Source organism: Oryx dammah, unplaced genomic scaffold, assembly GCF_014754425.2.
Source record: "Oryx dammah isolate SB20612 unplaced genomic scaffold, SCBI_Odam_1.1 HiC_scaffold_11050, whole genome shotgun sequence".
NCBI classification, from domain to species: domain Eukaryota; kingdom Metazoa; phylum Chordata; class Mammalia; order Artiodactyla; family Bovidae; genus Oryx; species Oryx dammah.
In genome coordinates, this window is record NW_024080444.1 from 11,987,711 (window position 1) to 12,008,336 (window position 20,626).

The 20,626-nt window shown below is 38.6% G+C and overlaps 1 protein-coding gene across 1 annotated transcript in view; it reads left to right on the forward strand.

Moving 5' to 3' along the window:
* Positions 1-20,626, forward strand: part of LOC120860236 (spermatogenesis associated 6-like protein) — a 57,178-nt gene that overhangs the window by 25,642 nt on the left and 10,910 nt on the right. The window contains exons 6-9 of the mRNA XM_040236028.1: positions 4,135-4,259; positions 8,814-8,891; positions 10,643-10,882; positions 15,370-15,472. Coding sequence (XP_040091962.1) covers positions 4,135-4,259; positions 8,814-8,891; positions 10,643-10,882; positions 15,370-15,472 — 546 coding nt within the window. The remainder of the gene's footprint in view (positions 1-4,134; positions 4,260-8,813; positions 8,892-10,642; positions 10,883-15,369; positions 15,473-20,626) is intronic.

Genomic DNA, 20,626 nt, shown 5'->3' on the forward strand with positions numbered 1-20,626 from the left:
ATCTTCATGACCCAGATAATCACAATGGTATGATCACTCACCTAGAGCCAGACACCCTGGAATGGGAAGTCAGGTGGGCCTTCAGTAGCAACACTATGAACAAAACTAATGGAGGTGATGGAATTCCAGTTGAGCTATTTCAAATCCTGTGAAAGTGCTGTACTCAATATGCCAGCAAATTTGGAAAACTCAGCAGTGGCCACAGGACTGGAAAAGGTCAGTTTTCTTTCCAATCTCAAAAAAGGCAATGCCAAAGAGTGCTCAAATTACCACACAATTGCACTCATCTCACACGCTAGTAAAGTAATGCTCAAAATTCTCCAAGCCAGGCTTCAACAGTACATGAACTGTGAACTTCCAGATGTTCAAGCCGGATTTATAAAAGGCAGAGGAAATAGAGATCAAATTGCCAACATCCATTGTATCATCAAAAGAGCAAGTGAGTTCCAGAAAGACTTCTGCTTTATTGACTATGCCAAAGCCTTTGACTGTGTGGATCACCACAAATTGTGGAAAATTCTTAAAGAGATGGAAATACCAGACCACCTGACCTGCCTCTTGAGAAATCTGTATGTGGTTAGGAAGCAACAGTTAGAACTGGACATGGAAAAACAGACTTTTGAAATCCGGAAAGGAGTATATCAAGGCTGTATATTGTCACCCTGCTTATTTAACTTATATGCAGAGTACATCTTGAGAAATGCTGGGCTGGATAAAGCACAAGCTGGAATCATGATTGCCGGGAGAAATATCACTAACCTCAGATATGCAGATGACACCACCCTTATGGCAGAAAGTGAAGAAGAACTAAAGAACTTTTTGATGAAAGTGAAAGAGGAGAGTGAAAAAGTTGGCTTAAAGCTCAGCATTCAGAAAACTAAGATCATAGCGTCTTGTCCCATCACTTGATGGCAAACAGATGGGGAAACAGTGGAAACAGTGTCAGACTTTATTTTTCTGGGCTGCAAAATCACTGCAAATGGTGCCTGCAGCCATGAATTAAAAGAGGCTTGCTCCTTGTAAGAAAAGTTATGACCAACCTAAACAGCATATTGAAAAGCGAGACATTCCTTTGCCAACCTAGGTCCATATAGTCAAAGGTGTGGTTTTTCCAGTAGTCATGTATGGATGTGAAAGTTGGACTATAAAGAAAGCTGAGCACTAAAGAATTGATGCTTTTGAACTGTGGTGTTGGAGCGGACTCTTGAGAGTCCCTTGGACAGCAAGGAAATATACCCAGTCCATCCTGAAGGAAATCAGCCCTGAATATTCGTTCGTAGGACTGATGTCGAAGCTGAACTCCAATACTTTGGCCAACTGATTCGAAGTACTGACTCACTGAAAAAGACCCTGATGCTGGGAAAGATTGAAGGTGGGAGAAGGGGACAACAAAGGATGAGATGGTTGGATGGCATCACCGACTCAATGGGCATGAGTTTGAATAAACTCCAGGAGTTGGTGATGGACAGGGAGGCCTGGCATGCTGCAGTCCTTGGGGTTGCAATGAGTCAGACCCGGCTGTGTGACTGAACAACAACAATTGTCTTTCATTAGAAGGGAGCAGGCCATGCATCTAGGGAAAACAACAGGACAAACTTCGAAGGTTGATGTATGTGTTTGAGGGACAGCAAGAAGGGCTGAAGGGATGCTATGGAGTCATTAAGGAGAGTGGTAATGAAGGAGGAGAGGTTATTAGAGTCTTATTATAAAGAGTCTTAAAGGCTAGGATGAGATACTTTTCTTTTAATCTAATATGATAGCAAGCCTGTTGGAAGATTTTAAGTAGGTCAGAGTCAAATCTGAAATAATGTCATGGTATGTGGAGAATAGATTTGAGTATAGGAAGAATGAAAGCAGGGAGACTAGCTAGCTAGGAGGTCATGGTGGCAGTCCAGGAGAGAGGAGGTGGAGGTTTAGACCATGGTGGTAGCTGTAACAATAGAAGGGAATAGAATTTAGATTAATTTTGAAGATGTAGTCAACAGGATTTGCTAATGGATGACTATAAGGAGTGAAAGAGTGGAACAAAGGATAGAGCCTGGAGTATTGGGTTGATTAATAGAGGAACCTAATAGAGGAACCTAGATCTGGTTCCTCTAATAGGAAGGTAGGGGAGAGCTTATTTGTGGAAAAAATCAAGTTCTCTTTTGGACCTGTTTTGTTGGAGATGGGCTTCCCTGGGTGGCGCTAGTGGTAAAGAACCTGCCAATGTAGAAGACAGACACAAGTTTGTTCCCTGAATCAGGACTATCCCCTGAAAGAGACAGCGGCAACCCACTCCAGCGTTCTTCCCTGGAGAGTCCCATGGACAATGAAGCCTGGTGGGCTATATAGTCTGTAGTATGTTAGAGATACTGTAAGATAACTGTTAGTGTCTTACAGTATCTCTAACATACTATATAATATCTCAACAGGATTGGAAGGAAGAAAGAATGTTTTATAAGAAATAGCATAAGCTGAGGAAGTACATAGCAGAGGAGGGAAAGACATATCAGTTCATTGTGGCTGGAGCATGTTTTTGAAGGGAGGAGTAGAAAAATATGATGAAAAATGTAGAATACATTCTTTTTGCACTTTGATCCTTGTTAGAATCTAACATTCATATTAAATGGAATATGTAGGGAGACATTAAGCCATCAGATTATTTGATGTAAGGTTGATTATTTTGTACATTTGAGATAACAAAAAGTACCCTCATTCAAGTTCATCTCACAAGTAAAGTTAAGAGTCACTAAACAGTAAAGTTTCCTGACTGACTACAATTATTTTTTTGATGGTGCTCTTGGTCCAAACCACTGTGTAGCACCTTCTTTGTAGGCAAGGGTGTCTAAGATGGTAGCTTTTCTGTCCTTTAGCTCAGTGATTCTTAATCATATTGCACCTGAAATGATCTTTTGGTGATGAGTATTTTATATTATCCTTTTGACCATATTGAAATAATATTCATCAGTAATATGTGCTATGCTGTCTCTTCAGTTGTGTTTGACTGCAGTCCCATAGACTGTAGCCCAACAGGGTCCTCTGTCCTTGGGATTTTCTAGGCAAAATACTGGAGTATATTGCTTCCTTCAGGGGATCTTCCCCACCCAGGGATCAAATCTGCATCTCTCGTGTCTCCTGCACCGGCAGGCTGGTTCTTCACCACCTGCGAAGCCCCACAGATAATATAACCAACTTTATATGCTCACTGCAAACAATCTGTGTAATACTCAGCCATAATATAAAGGAGAAGTACAAAGAAAAGCGATTTAGAATAAAATGAGATGTATACTAACATGTAAATGTTGAGCAAGGTATAGTATTTGGTATATAGTATTTATAGTATTCAGATTTGTAGTATTTGTAGTATTCACAGTGCCGAAAGGATCTTGGTAAAGATTTAGACAAAGCAAAATACAGTTGTTCCTTAGTTTTCATGGTACCTGCATTCCTGAAAATTCAGTGTATTTTTAAATTGTGCAAAAAAAAAATGCTTTGTGTTTATATGTAACAGTTAGGTTCCAGGCTCAGATAATTGTAAAACGGTTTTCTTGCCTGAAAGAATGTCTGTAGGATGTTAGAAAGTTATGCAGGAGTGCCTTGGGCATTGCAAGACACCCTGACCTCTGGTTCCTGCCCTTGAAATTTCCCCACAGATTTACAAAATGTTCCTGGGGTTGGTATCAGTCCTGCTGAGAGCCACAGCTCTGGCTTTTCTCTAGGCTACTGGGACACTGACATTCCTGCACCACAGAATCTACTGAACCCTAGTCTACACTGTAACCTTTGGGTGAACAGCATTGTCTACCTTGTTCCTGCTCTATCCCTAGGACCTGGCCCATGGTATGTCCTTAGAAAACATTTGTCAAAGTGAAGAATGGAAGGATGGATGGATGGAAAGAGATGTTCTTTTTTATTTTATTTTGGGGAGCCCGTTTAGATCAATGCTTGGGAAGGCATTTGAAAATCATGCCTGAGATAAAAAGTAGTGGAAGACATTGCCTCTTGAATACCAGGTGCTGTGATCAAAATATCTGTTTTTATCTGAGTGTCATCTCTGCCATCAACGGTCCAACTTTTATTTTGTTTAAATGATGTAGATAACATCATTTTCAGAATATATATCTACTCATGCATTTTCTCCTTTATTTGTAGTGTGGCAAGAGTTGGCCTACTATGAAGAAAACACACGGGACTTTCTCTTCCCTGAGCCACGGCTGACACCTTCGCACCCTGGGATGTGTAGGGAGGTGCTCATGAAGACAGTTGAAGGTTTCCCAGTAAGTGACCGGTGCCTAGCTGGGCTTCTGTTGGGAAAGGGATTCTTGGAACTTGAATGTTTTATTGCTAATAGGACCTGTTTGTGGGCAGATCACTTCATCTTGGTTAGTGCCCCTTTATTCTCTTTAGCAGCCCTGATGAGATGCCCACTCAAAGTACTAAATGATGCCGATTCCCACTATTGATCTGAGACGTGGGAGTCTTGTCTGACCAGGCTAAGTCACTGCCATATTCACATTATCACATAGTTATAAAAGGCTTACTTCTTTCACCTCCTCTTTTTTTTTTTAATTTAGATATTTTTAAAGTATAGTTGCTTTATAATGTGTTAGTTTCTGGTGTACAGCAAAGTGATTCAGTTATATATATATATGATATATATTATTATTCAGTTATATATATATGTAATAATATACACTGTTATATATTCTTTTTCACATTCTTTTCCATTATGGTTTATTACAGAATATTGAATATAGTTCCCTGTGCTATACTAGGACCTTGTTGTTCATTTTATATATAGTAGTTTGTATCTGCTAATCCCAAACTGTTAATTTATCCCCCCTCACCTCTCTTTCCCTGTGGTAACCATAAGTTTGGTAACCATATCTCTGTTTTATCATCTCCTCTTAATGCAGACTAACTGAAAGACGTAGCATCAGTTTATTTAATCATAGCTATTGTTTTAGTAACAGTAACAGTAAAATAGAGTAGTGCTGCCTGTGTGTGTGTGCTCAGCTGCTCAGTTATGTCCAACTCTCTGTGATGCTGTGGACTAAAGGGCTCCTCTGTCCATGAGATTATTCAGGCAGGAATACTAGAGTGAGTTGCCATTTCCTTCTCTGGGGGATCTTCTCAACTCAGGGATCAAACCCGCATCTCCTACACTGGCAGGTGGACTTGCTTTGGTTTTTTTCATGTGATATCTTATTTTCTTCATAACTGTTCTTAAGTCAGCCAAGGCAGGTATTATGGTCTCCACTTAATGGAGGGGAAACTGACAAGAGGTTCACAGGCTGATATTTTAAAAATTTATTTATTTTTAATTGAAGGATAACTGCTTTACAGTGTTATGTTGATTTCTGCCATACATCAACATGAATTAGCCATAGGTATACATTTGTCCCCTCCCTCTTGAACCTCTGTCCCACCTCACACCTTCTAGACTGTCACGGAACACTAGGTTCAGCTCCTATGTCATACAGCAAATTCCCACTGGCTATCTATTTTATATATGGTAAAGTATATGTTTCAATGCTACTTTCTCAGTTCGTCCCACCCTTTCTTTCCCCTGCTGTGTCCACAGATCTCTTCTCTATGTCTGTGTCTCTGTTTCTGCCCTACAAATAGGTTCATCAGTACCATTTTTCCAGATTCTGTATATATTCATTGATATATGATATTTGTTTTTCTCTTTCTGATATACTTCATTCTGTATAACAGGCTCTAGGTTCATCCACCTCAAGCACTGACTCAAATTCATTTCTTTCTATGGCCGAGTAATATTCCATTGTATAAATGTACCATAGCTGCTTTATCCATTCATCTGTTGATGGACATCTAGGTTGCTTCCATGTCCTGGCTATTGTAAACAATGCTGCAATGAACATTGTGGTACATGTGACAGACTGATATTATTGAGGGATCTTAAAAGATATGGCAGTTACGAGTATGGCAGTTACTGTTTCGGGGGCATTATCTGAACCCAAGTTCAAAATATTAATTTTGTTATTATCTGGGATGATTTTTAACATTGCAGAAACTCTGAAAGTTTTCTCTACTTTTATGTCCCTTGAATGACCTCTCTTTTAAGGGCTACATCTTTGTAAATTATAAAAAGCATATTTAATACTCAACTTTTCTGTTACTACTCCATGAGTGGCTATTATTTTAATTTAGTGAGTTGTTATTGTCTCCATTTGAGAGTTCTGTGCAGAATAGATGGCATGCAGAACCCCTGTTTCTATGTTGTTTATGATGACAGGACTTCTAGTTCTGATACTTCAAACACCAAGCATTCATCAAAAGTACTCCCTGGGAACTAAGATCTTGCAAGCTGTGCTGCATAGTCAAAAAAAAAAGTTCTCCTAATCAGAATTCCTGATGGCATAACTTTAAGCCCTCCATAATCTTTGAAGATCTGGTGAATATCACTGACGTCATTTTTTTTTTTCCCTCAGAGATGTTCTTTGTGTATCACTTATATCCATGGTACTTGTGAGATGCTTGCTTTTATTATTTTGAATTATTGAGATTTTGCTCTTCAGAAGCAGAAAGGGGATTAAAAACTGGTGAGAATTAGGTGGGAGATACTCTTTACATTAATTTGATTTGCCCAAGTTTTCTATTAAATAAATTCCATTTGCAAACATTGGGCTGGTATCCAGCTAAGTATCAAGACAAGAAGAAAGACACTTTCTCATATTTTCCCAGATGTTATCTCTGTTTAACTTTATAGGCATAATTAGGAAGAAGAACCTACAGGAAGTTTTATTTGTAGTTATTCATAAATGCAGGTAATCATAAGAGAAAGAGCTTTAACATTGTTGAGGAAGATCTTCATGCATTAGAGGTAAAGTATCAGTTCTTTCAATGAAGTTAAAGTATATTTTAAACAATTTGTGAAGAGATAGAGAGCTCAATTTCTCTCAAATATTCTATAAGGAAAAATAAAACAAATTCCTGAAGTTTTACTAACGGCTGATATTCATTGCATTCTCACTAGATGCCAGGCCCTGTGTTGAGTATTGTCTTATTTAATCTTTTTTAACCCTGCAAGCTGGCTACTATTAGTTTCCTCATTTTAGGCATGGGGAAGCTGGTATGGAGAATTTATAAAGGGTACTCAGAGTCACAGAACTGGTAAGCAGTGGATCTAGGATTCTCACACTGGTCTGTTGTGCTTTGAAGTTTGCACTCAATCACTGCCTTATGCTAATTCTCTCATTTTTATTTCAGCCCAGGGTCCAATTTCTTTTCATTAATGTTATAGGACATGAGAATAAATGACACGGGAAGGTCAGACAAATTATTCACTTCATTTATTTTCTGTTATTAGTTCATTAAGAATTAGATTTATTTTCTCCAGTACAATGTGACTTTTTCTTTGTACTTTCATATTTTTTTTCATTTCACTTGTTACCCTAACAGCCTTTCTTTCCTCCTTTTCCTGCTGAGGTCAAGAATATTGAGGGGAGATTATAATCTGTGTTTTTTGGTTGTTGTTGTTAGGTAAAGACTGAATTTGTAAACTAGGCAGAAAGAATATTGTTTTTAATTATTAATTTTTAGTTAATATTTTTAATTTTTCCTTAGTGTTTAGGTACTCTGAGTACCCTTTATAAATTTTTCCTTAGTGATTCTAAAAATATCCTACTATTAAATCCAATTATTGACCTAACCATCATTACCACCATCCCATTGCTAAGGGGATTGCACAGGATATAGTCTGTAAATTTCAGCTCTAAACCGTTATGCTAAAATGAGTACTTATATGAAAAAGAAAATACATTCCTCCTTATTGTCTATAAGTCACCGCCAGGAGTTGAGGTTAAATAGGTGAACAAGATTGCATTACAGACTGAGGGTTCCTTACTGTTAGGGGACCCTCCTCCTCCTCTCTGGGCTAAGTGGAGCGTCATGTAGACTGGCTAAGTATAGACTCGGGTTATCTGGGTTCAAGCCCAGTTTTGTCACTCAGTGGCTGTGTGATCTTGGGTAAATTACTTATCTCCGTGTACCTTAGTTTCTTCCTCTGTAAAATGGGACTGATAATAGTTCTTCCCTTATAGGGTTATTATGAGAGTTGAATGAGGTAATATATGTATGTGTGTGTGTTAGTCACTCGGTGGTCTCCGACTCTTTGCAACCCCATGGACGGTAGCCCTCTAGGCTCCTCTGTCCATAGGATTCTCCAGGCAAGAATACTGGAGTAGGTTGCAAATTCCTTCTCCAAGGGATCTTCCCCACCCAGAGATTGAACCCGGTATCCTGCATCTTTGGCATCGCAGATGGATTCTTTACCACTGAGCAACCAGGGAAGCCCAAAGCAACTATACCCCAATACAAGTGTTTTAAAAATGGCATTGTTAACTATGTCACATTGTTGTACATTCCATTTCTAGAACATATTCATTTTGCCTAACTGAAATTTTATATCCTTTGACTTTACTTTTCCCTTTTCCCCTCATCCTCCAGCTCATGGCAACCAGCATTCTATTAGCTGTTTCTTTGAGTTTGACTATTTCAGATTCCACATATAAGTGAAATATGCAGTGTTTATCTTTTTGTGTCTGGCTTATTTCATTTAGTATAGTGTCCTCTAGTTTCTTCTGTGCTGTCACAAATGGCAGGATTTCCTTCTCTTTAAAGGCTGAATAATATTCTATTATATAATATGTATATATATATTTGTTAGGTATATATTTTAGACAATGTGTGTAGATTATGCTGGCTACACAAAAGAGCATTTAGGTTCTTGGATAATTTCACATTAGGATAGGATGAGTAAAGACCTTCTTTTCAATAATTTTATTTTTTTCTTTTATTTTCAGGGCATTGCTCCTAAAATAGAGTTTTCTACAAGGACAGCCATCAGAGAACGTGTGTTTCTGCATAGAAACAGATTTTTTGTAAGTATAATAAAGAATCCAGAGATAGAAATGTCAGGGATTTCTCTACAAATTTAAAGAATTTCAACCTCAGCTTGGGTTACCAAGTTTAGATGCAACTGGACAGACAGAAACCTGGAGACTTATTGCTAGGTTTGAATTTATATAGTCAAATTTCTTGTTCAGCCTGTCACATTAGAGTGATGATGTTTGGCAGGTATTCATCATGGCATAATTGGTGGAACAGCATGATCCAGAAGCTACAGTCACAAGCTTGACCTGTAGTCTAGTTAGTTTTTGTTGTTGTTGTTTTATAACATTTACTCTTGATTTTATCAACAGTAGTGTTTCCTTCTTTCTTGTGCTGAGGCTGAAGGTCAGAGTTGTATTTGGGGCCCCCTCTTTGGTAACAGTGAGGGTTCTTTTTTTTTTTTGGTAACAGTGAGAGTCTTGGGGCATTCTTGAGCACTACCTTCATTTTGCTTGTTCAGCCCTGATTTCCCCTTCACACTAATTTCTTCCTGTTTTTATTTTACCCCGTTGCCCATAATTTTGCAACCATGCAAAATCCTTTCTAAAATGATACAGAGAATTAATGAATATAGTTTGTAGACCTCACATGGGGTCCTAGAATAAACCTTGAAAATGTGAGCTTTGGATTTAGGGGTACTGAAGAAGCAGGGTCATTAATCTGTGCAAATCCATTAATCCCCTGAGCACTGTAACTCATCAATGGAAAACCAGTGATTAATTTTCAGGAAGGCAATAGCTGCTTTTTAGTCTCTTCTTATTTACTCACTGTTTTCTCCAGTCTGTTTAAATTTGCCCAGTGACTTTTCAGTTTATTGCTCTTTTTCTTCCATTCCATTTTGTTAATCTTGTTTTAATCTCGTAATGTGCAGATCTTGTGTGATCTCTCTCCTTCTCTAGTCTGGCAGTCTTCCTCTAGCGCCGTCTAGTGGTGGAGCCTAACAGAACAGCTAGGAAAGCAGAAGGGGATTTGCAGTGGCGGGTTCAGTATCATAAAATTGAGTATAGAAAGGTGGGTTTGGAGCTGAGAGAAAAGTGCTTACTCACCAGTATAGCTGGCTTCTAATTTTTTAATTGTTCTAAAAATTTCCATAGCTATACATACAGCCATACTTTTTCCTTAAAATAAATTGCTTGAGGTGAAATTGCTGAACCCAAGTATATGCCAAATTCTCTGTCTCCCTCTCTCGCTGTATTTGTGTATCTGTCAATCATCTGATGGGGCATGGAGGTGTCTGATACTTTCCAGCTTTCTCATAATACAAATAAAACTCACTTTAAATTTCTTTTTTTAAAAAATTTTAATTAAAAAAAAAAAAAAAAATTTTGTTACATTTTGGCTGCACTGAGTCTTGGTTGGTGCATGTTGGATTCTCATTGTGGTGGCTTCTCTTGCTGCAGAGCATGGGCTCTGGGGCATCTGGGCTCAGTAGCTACGCATGGGCTTAGTTGTTCCGTAGCATGTGGGATCTTCCTGGACCAGGGGTCAAACCCATGTCCCCTGCATTGGCAGCTGGATTCTCAACCACTGGACCACCAGGGAAGTTGCAAATCTCACTGTTAATAATTTAAATCTACTAGTGATACTAAGCTGACCGGAAGAAAAATTTTAAAATGCCCTTCCCTGAGTTCACGTTTTATAAATCTGAGATGTTAAATCTTCTACCTTAGTTCAGTTAAATACAGTTATATTCTGATTGAGCTTTCTGCTTTAAAAATATTGTCTCTTCTTTGGGTTTCAGGAAGAAAGATGTAAGTCACGAAGGCCTTTATCTACACCAAATGGACCAAAATTCCCCTTGAGTTGTGTAAAGATGAAACCAAGGGAGAGTAATCTCGACAGAGTGTCCCCAGGCATGCAGTCCCGGCCACTCTCTCCATATTGCACCAGGCGTTTCTTCCAGGACCAGCCAGCTCAGCTGAACCTTGGATATACTTTCAAAATACCTGGAGAAAGAAAACCTCCGTTTGTAGTAAGACACGTGAGCCTAAAATTATTTTTCAGAGTCCTTTGGAATGGTAAGGGTGTGAATGAGGATGGAATAAAGGAAGGTTGAGCCATGATAACAGATGTGTAAGTAAATAAATAGAGGAAATAAAATTTAATAATAATTATGATTAAATTATGTTCATTTCCTAGAGTTATTTTCAGGAAACTCCTATAAAGATGTCTTGTACAGAGGACTTGCTGAGTAAATGTCTGCTATCCCTATTTTTAATTTTAAAATTAAAAATAAATTTAATTATTAATAGTGTTATCTCCATACTATAGTGGCATAACCTGCCACTATCCAGGAAGATCAATGAACTGACAGTAGTAGAAGATTCATATCAAAGGCTGGCACATACTCTGTACAAATCTGAAACTAAAGCCTCATCAGTTTTAAGAAAACTGCTTGAGTTTTCATAGTAAGATCATTGTTCAGTGGCCAGCTTTTTAAAATATATATATATTTATTTGGCTGCCTCCAGTCTTGGTTGTGGCATGCGAGCTCTTTGTTGAGTCATGAGGGATCTTTTCATTGTGGTGCATGGACTCTCTAGCTGCAGTGCATGGGCTTAGTCGTTCCATGGTATGTGGGATCTTAGTTCCCTGACCAGGGATCAAACCCGTGTCCCCTGCACTGCAAGGCGGATTCTCTACCACTGCACCATTAGGGAATTCACCGGGCCGCACTTTAAGAGTAGGAAACATGTGGCTGCAGGAAGAAGTAATGATATGCCATAGTCAAAGTCCTTAATTAAAGTTATATTAGATTTAGCCATCAGGAAGTAGTGGGCAAATTTAACCACACTTGTTTTCATAGTCTTAATTTTTTTTGACTACTATAAAAGTAAAGGAAAATACAGAAGAGTTATGAAAAAAAATTACCCATAGGTTCACTAGAATAATAAAATCATTGTTTAATTTGATACATTTTCTTTTGACTTTTTTTGATATTCATAAGGCCTTATTTTTTCCCACAAAATTATACTGTGTATGCAGATTCATTTCTTTACAGTTACATGTTTTTATTATGTTAAAAACACTTCTAGCATTAGTTCCTGTTTTTCTTTTTTTAATTTATTTATTTTAATTGGAGGCTAATTACTTTACAATATTATAGTAGTTTTTGCCATACATTGACATGAATCCACCATAGGTGTACATGTGTACCCCATCCTGAACACATCCTATCAATAATAATATGTGTACTGGTGTTTTTCTTTTTTTTTTTTAAAGTTAATTAATTTATTTTACTTTACAATATTGTATTGGTTTTGCCATACATTGACTTGAATCCACCATGAGTGTACATGTGTTCCCCATCCTGAATCCCCCTCCCACCTCCCTCCCCATCCCATCCCTCTGGGTCATCCCAGTGCACCAGCCCCGAGCACCCTGTATCATGTATCAAACCTGGACTGGCGATTTGTTTCACATATGATATTTTACATGTTTCAATGCCATTCTCCCATATCATCCCTCCCTCGCCCTCTCCCACAGTCCAAAAGACTGTTCAATACATCTGTGTCTCTTTTGCTGTCTCACGTACAGGGTTATCGTTACCTTCTTTCTAAATTCTGTATATATATCCGTTAGTATACTGTATTGGTGTTTTTCTTTCTGGCTTACTTCACTCTGTATAATAGGCTCCAGTTTCATCCACCTCATTAGAACTGATTCAAATGCATTCTTTTTAATAGCTGAGTAATATTCCATTGTGTATATGTACCACAGTTTTCTTATCCATTTGTCTGCCAGTGGACCTCTAGGTTGCTTCCATGCCCTGGCTATTGTAAACAGTGCTGCAATGAACATTGAGGTACATGTGTTTCTTTCAATTCTGGTTTCCTCAGTGTGTATGCAGTGGGATTGCTGGGTTGTATGGCAGTTCTATTTCCAGTTTTTTAAGGAATCTCCACACTGTTCTCCATAATGGCTGTACTAGTTTGCATTCCCACCAACAATGTAAGCGGGTTTTCTTTTCTCCTCACTCTGCAGCATTTATTGTTTGCAGACTTTTTGATAGCAGCCATTCTAACCAGCGTGAGATGGTACCTCATTGTGGTTTTGATTTGCATTTCTTTAATAATGAGTGATGTTGAGCATCTTTTCATGTGTATGTCTTCTCTGGAGAAATGTCTGTTTAGTTCTTTGGCCCATATTTTGATTGGGTCATTTATTTTTGTAGAATTGAGCTGCAGGGGTTGCTTGTATATATTTGAGATTAATTCTTTGTCAATTGCTTTGTTTGCTATTATTTTTTCCTGTTCTGAAGGCTGTCTTTTTACCTTGCTTATAGTTTCTTTCTTTATGCAAAAGCCTTTAAGTTTAATTAGGTCCCACTTGTTTATTTTTGCTTTTATTTCCATTACTCTGGGAGGTGAGTCATAGAGGATCCTGCTGTGATTTATGTCAGTGTTTTGCCTATGTTTTCCTCTAGGAGTTTTAGTTTCTGGTCTTACATTTAGATCTTTAATCCATTTTGAGTTTATTTTTGTGTATGGTGTTAGAAAGTATTCTAGTTTCATTCTTTTATGGGTGGTTGACCAGTTTTCCCAGCACCACTTGTTAAAGAGATTGTCTTTTCTCCATTGTATATTCTTGCCTCCTTTGTCAAAGATAAGGTATCCATAGGTGCATGGATTTATCTCTGGGCTTTCTATTTTGTTCCATTGATCTATTTTTCTGTCTTTGTGCTAGTACCATACTGTCTTGATGACTGTAGCTTTGTAGTATAGTCTACAGGCAGGCAGTATAGTCTGAAGTCAGGCAGATTGATTCCTCCAGTTCCATTCTTATTTTTCAAGATTGCTTTTGCTATATGAGGTTTTTTGTATTTCCATACAAATTGTGAAATTATTTGTTCCAATTCTCTGAAAAATACTGTTGGTAGCTTGATAGGGATTGCATTGAATCTATAGGTTGCTTTGGGGTAATATACTCATTTTTACTATATTGATTCTTCCAATCCATGAACATGGTATATTTCTCCATCTATTTGTGTCATCTTTGATTTCTTTTATCACTGTTTTATAGTTTTCTATATATAGGTCTTTTGTTTCTTTAGGTAGATCTATTCCTACATATTTTATTCTTTTCATTGCAATGGTGAATGGAATTGTTTCCTTAATTTCTCTTTCTGTTCTTTCATTGTTAGTGTACAGGAATCAAGGGATTTCTGTGTGTTAATTTTATATCCTGCAACTTTTCAATGAATATAGTTCCTGTTTTTCATGAACTCTGTTCCATATTGTAGTTCATTTATTCTCCAGGATGTTAATGATTGATATTATTGTCAAGTTGATAATTTGACTCAGAATTACCTGTGTGATGTTTGTATATTAGACACAAGAAATGAAACATGGTAAATCCCAAAGTCAAGGTGCTTTTCAGATGACTGGTTATAGCATTGGTTTGCAGGTAGAATGGAGATGTTGTTTGGCTAGAAAATACAGGATAGGTGTTTTCTTCAGGTAACCTGTAAAAATGTCTGGCAAAATCTAGCACTCTAAACATAGTTTCATACAAATATTGTTAAATTGAGTATATTGTGTCTGATTTATTCTATTTGATATATATTTTAATAAAATATACAACTTTAGTGTATACCATTATGAACTAAATAACCTTAAAATGTTGGAAGTTTTCTTAAGGAATTAAAATTTACATGCTACTTTTATTTAACAAATTCATATACAGTCTTTACTATGTGCCAAGCTCTTTCCTAAGGGCTTATAGATATTAACTCTTTTATTTAGCTAGATTTCCTGATGATATCTGATGTTTAAGTAGAAAAATTAAAATGTAGAGGACCTGATGTTGTCAAGATTGTAAATTCTAATAAAATTATTTCTTGTAGTAGAATGAAGAATAATAGTATAACATGACTTCTTGACATTAAAAAAAAAAACACAAAGTTTTTACAAAGAAAATTAAGCAACTGTATGTCATAGACATTCTAGAAGGGTCTCTATTTCAAGTATTTTGACCTGTTGATCATGTTGTTGAATGTAGGAAAATGTGGTCACCTTAACTAAAATAATACAGTCACCAGTGTTCTTTTTTTCAAGGATATAGACACTCAGACTGAAAGGGGATGTGGAAGGCTGAAAGATCACCTTATGAAAATTCCTTGTCTTCAGGGAGGACCCCACCTAGGCCACTACTGCTCAGAATATGAAGCTATCCTGTTTTAAAAGAATGTTAAACAAACTCCACTTGCTCTTTACTGGCCTTACCAGTGATTAGAATATGATCTGTGTCATATTAGCCCATATCTTTGTGTTCTAACCTCAGTGAAAGTAGGGACAAACAGGTTTGGTTATAACATTTTATATACTCAGAGGCTGTGATTTAATCTGTACTCAACCTTCTCTTTTCTCACCTGCATGACTGTGATTGAAGGGGAGAAAGGTATTACAGGGAATGAGGAGAGATTAATACAAGCTACAGTGGGTTCAGGTCTCATTCCTTTCCTTTCAGGTGGACAGTGCAAAGCCCTTTGGTGAGAACAGTTCACAGCATCATTCCCAGAAGTCTAGAAGAAAACCTAACTTTTCAACCTTTCCATTTCCAGTGAGAAGAGGTATTTGATTTTCTTGTTACTCCTGTGTAGTATCCCCATGGGAACAAATGCATCCTACCTCTAAGTCTTCTTTCATTCTGAGGAATCACACATTTGTCTGGAAACTCAGGGCCTAATTCTCAGGTGCCCTGTCACTGGGAGTTTCCAGGGAGGGGGTTCCCACGAGCAGAGTCATCAGCAGAGATGCCTTCTGTTTCAGAGTTTCCCTAGGAGGAACTGGGGAGACTTCCCCCAAGGAGTGTCACCACTGAGTGTGTTCTGGTTGTGACTGTTGGAAAAGCAGAGAATATCTTGTCTTGAGGGGATCTCCTTGAAAAGGCACCACAGATAGCTAACAAATAAGACTTGCCATTTCTTAGGATAGGATGCAGTAAGGAGTTGATGGAGATCAGGAGAGGCAACACTTCTTTTACAAGATTGCATGTCAGCAAGGAGGAGAGCCAGTTCTCTCTGAAACAGTGAGGTTAAGGCAGGGGATCTCAGACATTTAGATTTCAGGACCCTTTTATGCTAAGTATTATTGAGAGCCACACTGAGCTTTTCTGTATGTGAATGATATCTATCAACAATTAGCATTAGACATTAAACTTAGGAATTTATAAAACACAAGAATATACAAGCACACATTAGCCATCAGAGTGGTGATATCATGACATATCATATAGCTTTTGGAGAACTGTGTTATATAGTCATAAAAGAATGAGAATGAAAAAGACAGAATATGTCTTACTATTAGGAGAATAGTTTTGACCTTGCAGAGTTCCTAAAAGGTCTTGGGGACCCATGGGGAGGCCCTGGATCATACATTAAGAATTTCTAGGTTAAGACATCCTCTTGGTGGTCTGTTCATTTCCAAGGCAAACCATTCAGTATCACAGTAATCCATGCCTATGCCCCAACCACTAATGCCAAAGAAGCTGGAGTTGAACGGTTCTATGATGACCTATAAGACCTTCTAGAACTAACACCAAAAACAGATATCCTATCCATGATAGAGGACTGGAATGCAAAAGCAGGAAGAGATACCTGTAACAGTCAAGTAGCAAGCAAGTTTGGTTTTGGAGTAGAAAATGAAGCAAGGCAAAGGCTAACAGAGTTACAACAAGAGAACACACTGGTCATAGCAAACACTCTCTTCCAACAACACAAGAGATGACTCTACACATGGACATCACCAGATGGTCAATACAGAAATAAGATTGATTATATTCTTTGCAGCTGAAGATGAAGAAGCTCTGTACAGTTAGCAAAACAAGACCGGGAGCTGACTAAGGCTCAGATCATGAACTCCTTATTGCCAAATTCAGACTTAAATTGAAGAAAGTAGGGAAAACCACTAGACCACTCAGTATGACCTAAATCAAATCCCTTAGGATTATACAGTGGAAGTGACAAATAGATTCAAAAGATTAGATCTGATAGAGTGCCTGAAGCACTATGGATGGAGGTTCGTAACATTGTACAGGATGCTGTGATCAAAACCATCCCCAAGAAGAAGAATTACAAAAAGATAAAATGGTTGTCTGAGGAGGCCTTACAGATAGTTGTGAAAAGAAGAGAAGCTAAAGGCAAAGGAGAAAAGGAAAAATATACCCATCTGAATGCAGAGTTCCAAAGAATAGCAAGGAGAGATAAGAAAGCCTTCCTCAGTGATCAGTGCAAAGAAATAGAGGAAAACAACAGAATGGGAAAGACTAGAGATCTCTTCAAGAAAATCAGAGATACCAAGGGAGCATTTCATGCAAAGATGGACACAGTAAAGGACAGAAATGGTATGGACTTAACAGAAGCAGAAAATATTAAGAAGAGGTGGCAAATACACAGAAGAACTATGCAAAAAAGATCTTAATGACCCAGATAACCACAATGGTGTAATCACTAACCTATAGCCAGACATCCTAGAATGCAAAGTCTAGTGGGTCTTAGGAAACATCACTATGAACAAAGCTAGTGGAGGTGATGGAATTCCAGCTGAGCTATTTCAAATCCTAAAAGATGATTCTTTGAAAGTGCTGTACTCAATAGCTAGCAAATTTGGAAAACTTAGCAGTGGCCACCGGACTGGAAAATGTCAGTTTTCATTTCAATCCCAAGAAAGGCAATGCCAAAGAATGTTTAAACTACCACACAATTGCACTCATCTCACATGCTAGCAAAGTAATGCTCAAAATTCTCCAAGCCAGGCTTCAACAGTACATGAATCGAGAATTTCCAGATATTCAAGCAGGATTTATAAAAGGCAGAGGAACCAGAGATTAAATTGCCAGCATCTGTTGGATCATAGAAAAAGCAAGAGAGTTCCAGAAAAACATCTACCTGTGCTTCATTGACTATGCCAAAGCCTTTGTGTGGATCACAACAAACTGGAAAATTCTTCAAGAGATGGGAACACCAGACCACCTGACCTGTCTCCTGAGAAATCTGTATGTCTGTCAAGAAGCAACTGTTAGAACCATACATGAAACAATGGACTGGTTCCAAACTGGGAAAGGAGTACATCAAGGCTGTATATTGTCACCCTACTTGTTAATTTATATGCAGAGTACATCATGTGAAATGCTGGGCTGGAAGAAGGACAAGCTGGAATCAAGATTGCTGGGAGAAATATCAATAACCTCAGATATGCAGATGACACCACCCTTATGGCAGAAAGTTAAGAGGAACTAAAGAGCCTCTTGATGAAAGTGAAAGAGGAGAGTGAAAACCTGGCTTAAAGTTCAACATTCAGAAAACTAAGATCATGGCATCCAGTCCCATCACTTGATGGCAAATAGATGGGGAAACAACGGAAACAGTAACATACTTTCTTTTCTGGGCTCCAAAATCACTGCAGTTGGTGATTGCGGCCATGAAGTTAAAAGACACTTGTTCCTTGGAAGAAAAGCTATGATAAACCTAGACAGCATATTAAAAAGCAGAGACATTACTTTGCTGACAAAGATTGTCTAGTCAAAGCTATGGTTTTTCCAGTATTCATGTATGGATGTGAGAGTTAGACCATAAGGAAAGCTGAGCACCAAAGAATTGATGCTTTCGAACTGTGGTGTTGGAGAAGACTCTTGAGAGTCCCTTGGACAGCGGGGAGATCAAACCAATCAATCCTAAAGGAAATCAGCCCTGGATATTCATTGGAAGGACTGATTCTGAAGCTCTAATCCTTTTGCCACCTGATGTAAAGAACTGACTCATTGGAAAAGACCCTGATGATGAGAAGGATTGAAGGCAGGAGGAGAAGAGGACAGCAGAGGGTAAGATGGTTGGATGGCATCACTGACTCACTGGACATGAGTTTGAGCAAGCTCCTGGTTTTGGTAATGGACAGGGAAGCCTGGCGTGCTGCAGTCCTTGTGGTTGCAAAATGTCAGACACGACTAAGTGACTGAACTGAACTTTAACTCAACTGAACTTTATGAGTGAAATACATGAACCTGTGTCAGTACTGAATGTCATGGCAGTGAATTTCAACCATTTCTGAATTAATTCTTAGGCTAGAAAGGGATGGTCATAGCCCATTCTCCTGACCTGGACTTATACCATCCCTGACAACAGGTTTTCTATCTTAGCCTGAAAGGTTTCTACTTTTAAGGGGCTGCACAGTTTCTTGTGATAACTCAAGCCAGTATTCTCTTGGATCACGGTGACTGTTTTGTAGCAACAAGTCAAAGACAGGTGATGGAATGTGAGGCAGAAAATGCTTCATCTTCTCTGTTATTTAGATTGAAAATCACCCATGTAGCCCATAAAAATAGCACTGTCTTCCCCATTACCGTGAAATAAAGCAACAGAAAGTGTCCTTCCCTGGGGAGGACAGCTGGGCTTAATGCTAGCTAAATAACAATGGGGTCATGTATCACATCAGTCTCGGCCTTTGTCTCTTCTTAATCCTGGCAGGTGGAGAACTAAGGTTCCAGAGAGGTTACAGAGTGTGTACAGGTCACACATCAAGTTTTTGGCACACCTACATTTAGAGAAGACGTTCAGACCTCGGGGCTCAGATCCTTGGAATCCCTGTAGCTTCCAAGCTAGACCTTTCCTTAGGTCACCTGTCAGCTCACTCATCCGGGCCTAAGGTAGAATAAAGCAGTGCTTCTCCAACTTCACTGTGCATTTGAATCACCTGGGTGTCTTGTAAAACTGCAGAGTCTGATTCCATAGGGCTGAGGGGGGACCTGGAATCCTTTTCTAACAACTGTAGATTCTGATTCCATAGGGCTGAGGGGGGACCTGGAATCCTTTTCTAACAACTGCAGATTCTGATTCCATAGGGCTGAGGGGGGACCTGGAATCCTTTTCTAACAACTGCAGAGTCTGATTCCATAGGGCTGAGGGGGTCCTGGAATCCTTTTCTAACAACTGCAGATTCTGATTCCATAGGGCTGAGGGGGGACCTGGAATCCTTTTCTAACAAGCTTCCAGGTGATACCGATGCTGCTGGTCCATGGACAACACTTTGAGAAGCAAGGGAACAAGGGCAAGCCCCCTGGGATCAGTAGCAAGGGGCTTCCTAGGCAAAAGGGCAGGTTTGTGGCTATAGCTAAAAAGGGCCTTTGCACTACTGATTCCCTGCTCAGCTGGGAGTATGGTAGAAGAGAGCTTTTGGGACAAGATGGCCACATACATACATGCATGCCTAGAGAATATGACAATTCACATGCTTAAAAAAAATCCCTTTTTATATCTTCCTTCTTATCACTAGTGGCATAGGGGAATCAGCAGTCCCTTGTCACTGCCTCAGTCCCAGTCAGCTGGGGGAAGCCATGGTGGTCTTAGCATAGCCTTGCAAATACTCATGTCAAAAGCATTTTATTTTCAATCTGGAACAATCCCATTTAGTCTTGGTTTTGTCTGTGTATTTATTACTTCTAGTAATTCTCATCATTTTCTGGTATTAGATCTACTTATTGTAATCATAATGATTTTCACTTTTGCTGTGTTGTTTTTTCAAGCCTTCATGTATTCGTTTTTGTCTGTCTTGGACAAGTATACTCAGAGTTTCTGTGTAAGTAGGATTTTATGTAAACCTAATATAAAGGGAATGCCAGAGAGGCAGAGGTTTTGAATTTTATATTGAGCCACATGGTTTTCTTTTAGGCAGTGGACACCTGGGCAAATGTGTTTTCCGAGCTGCCCAAGGGCTACTGAACTTGTTGCTTC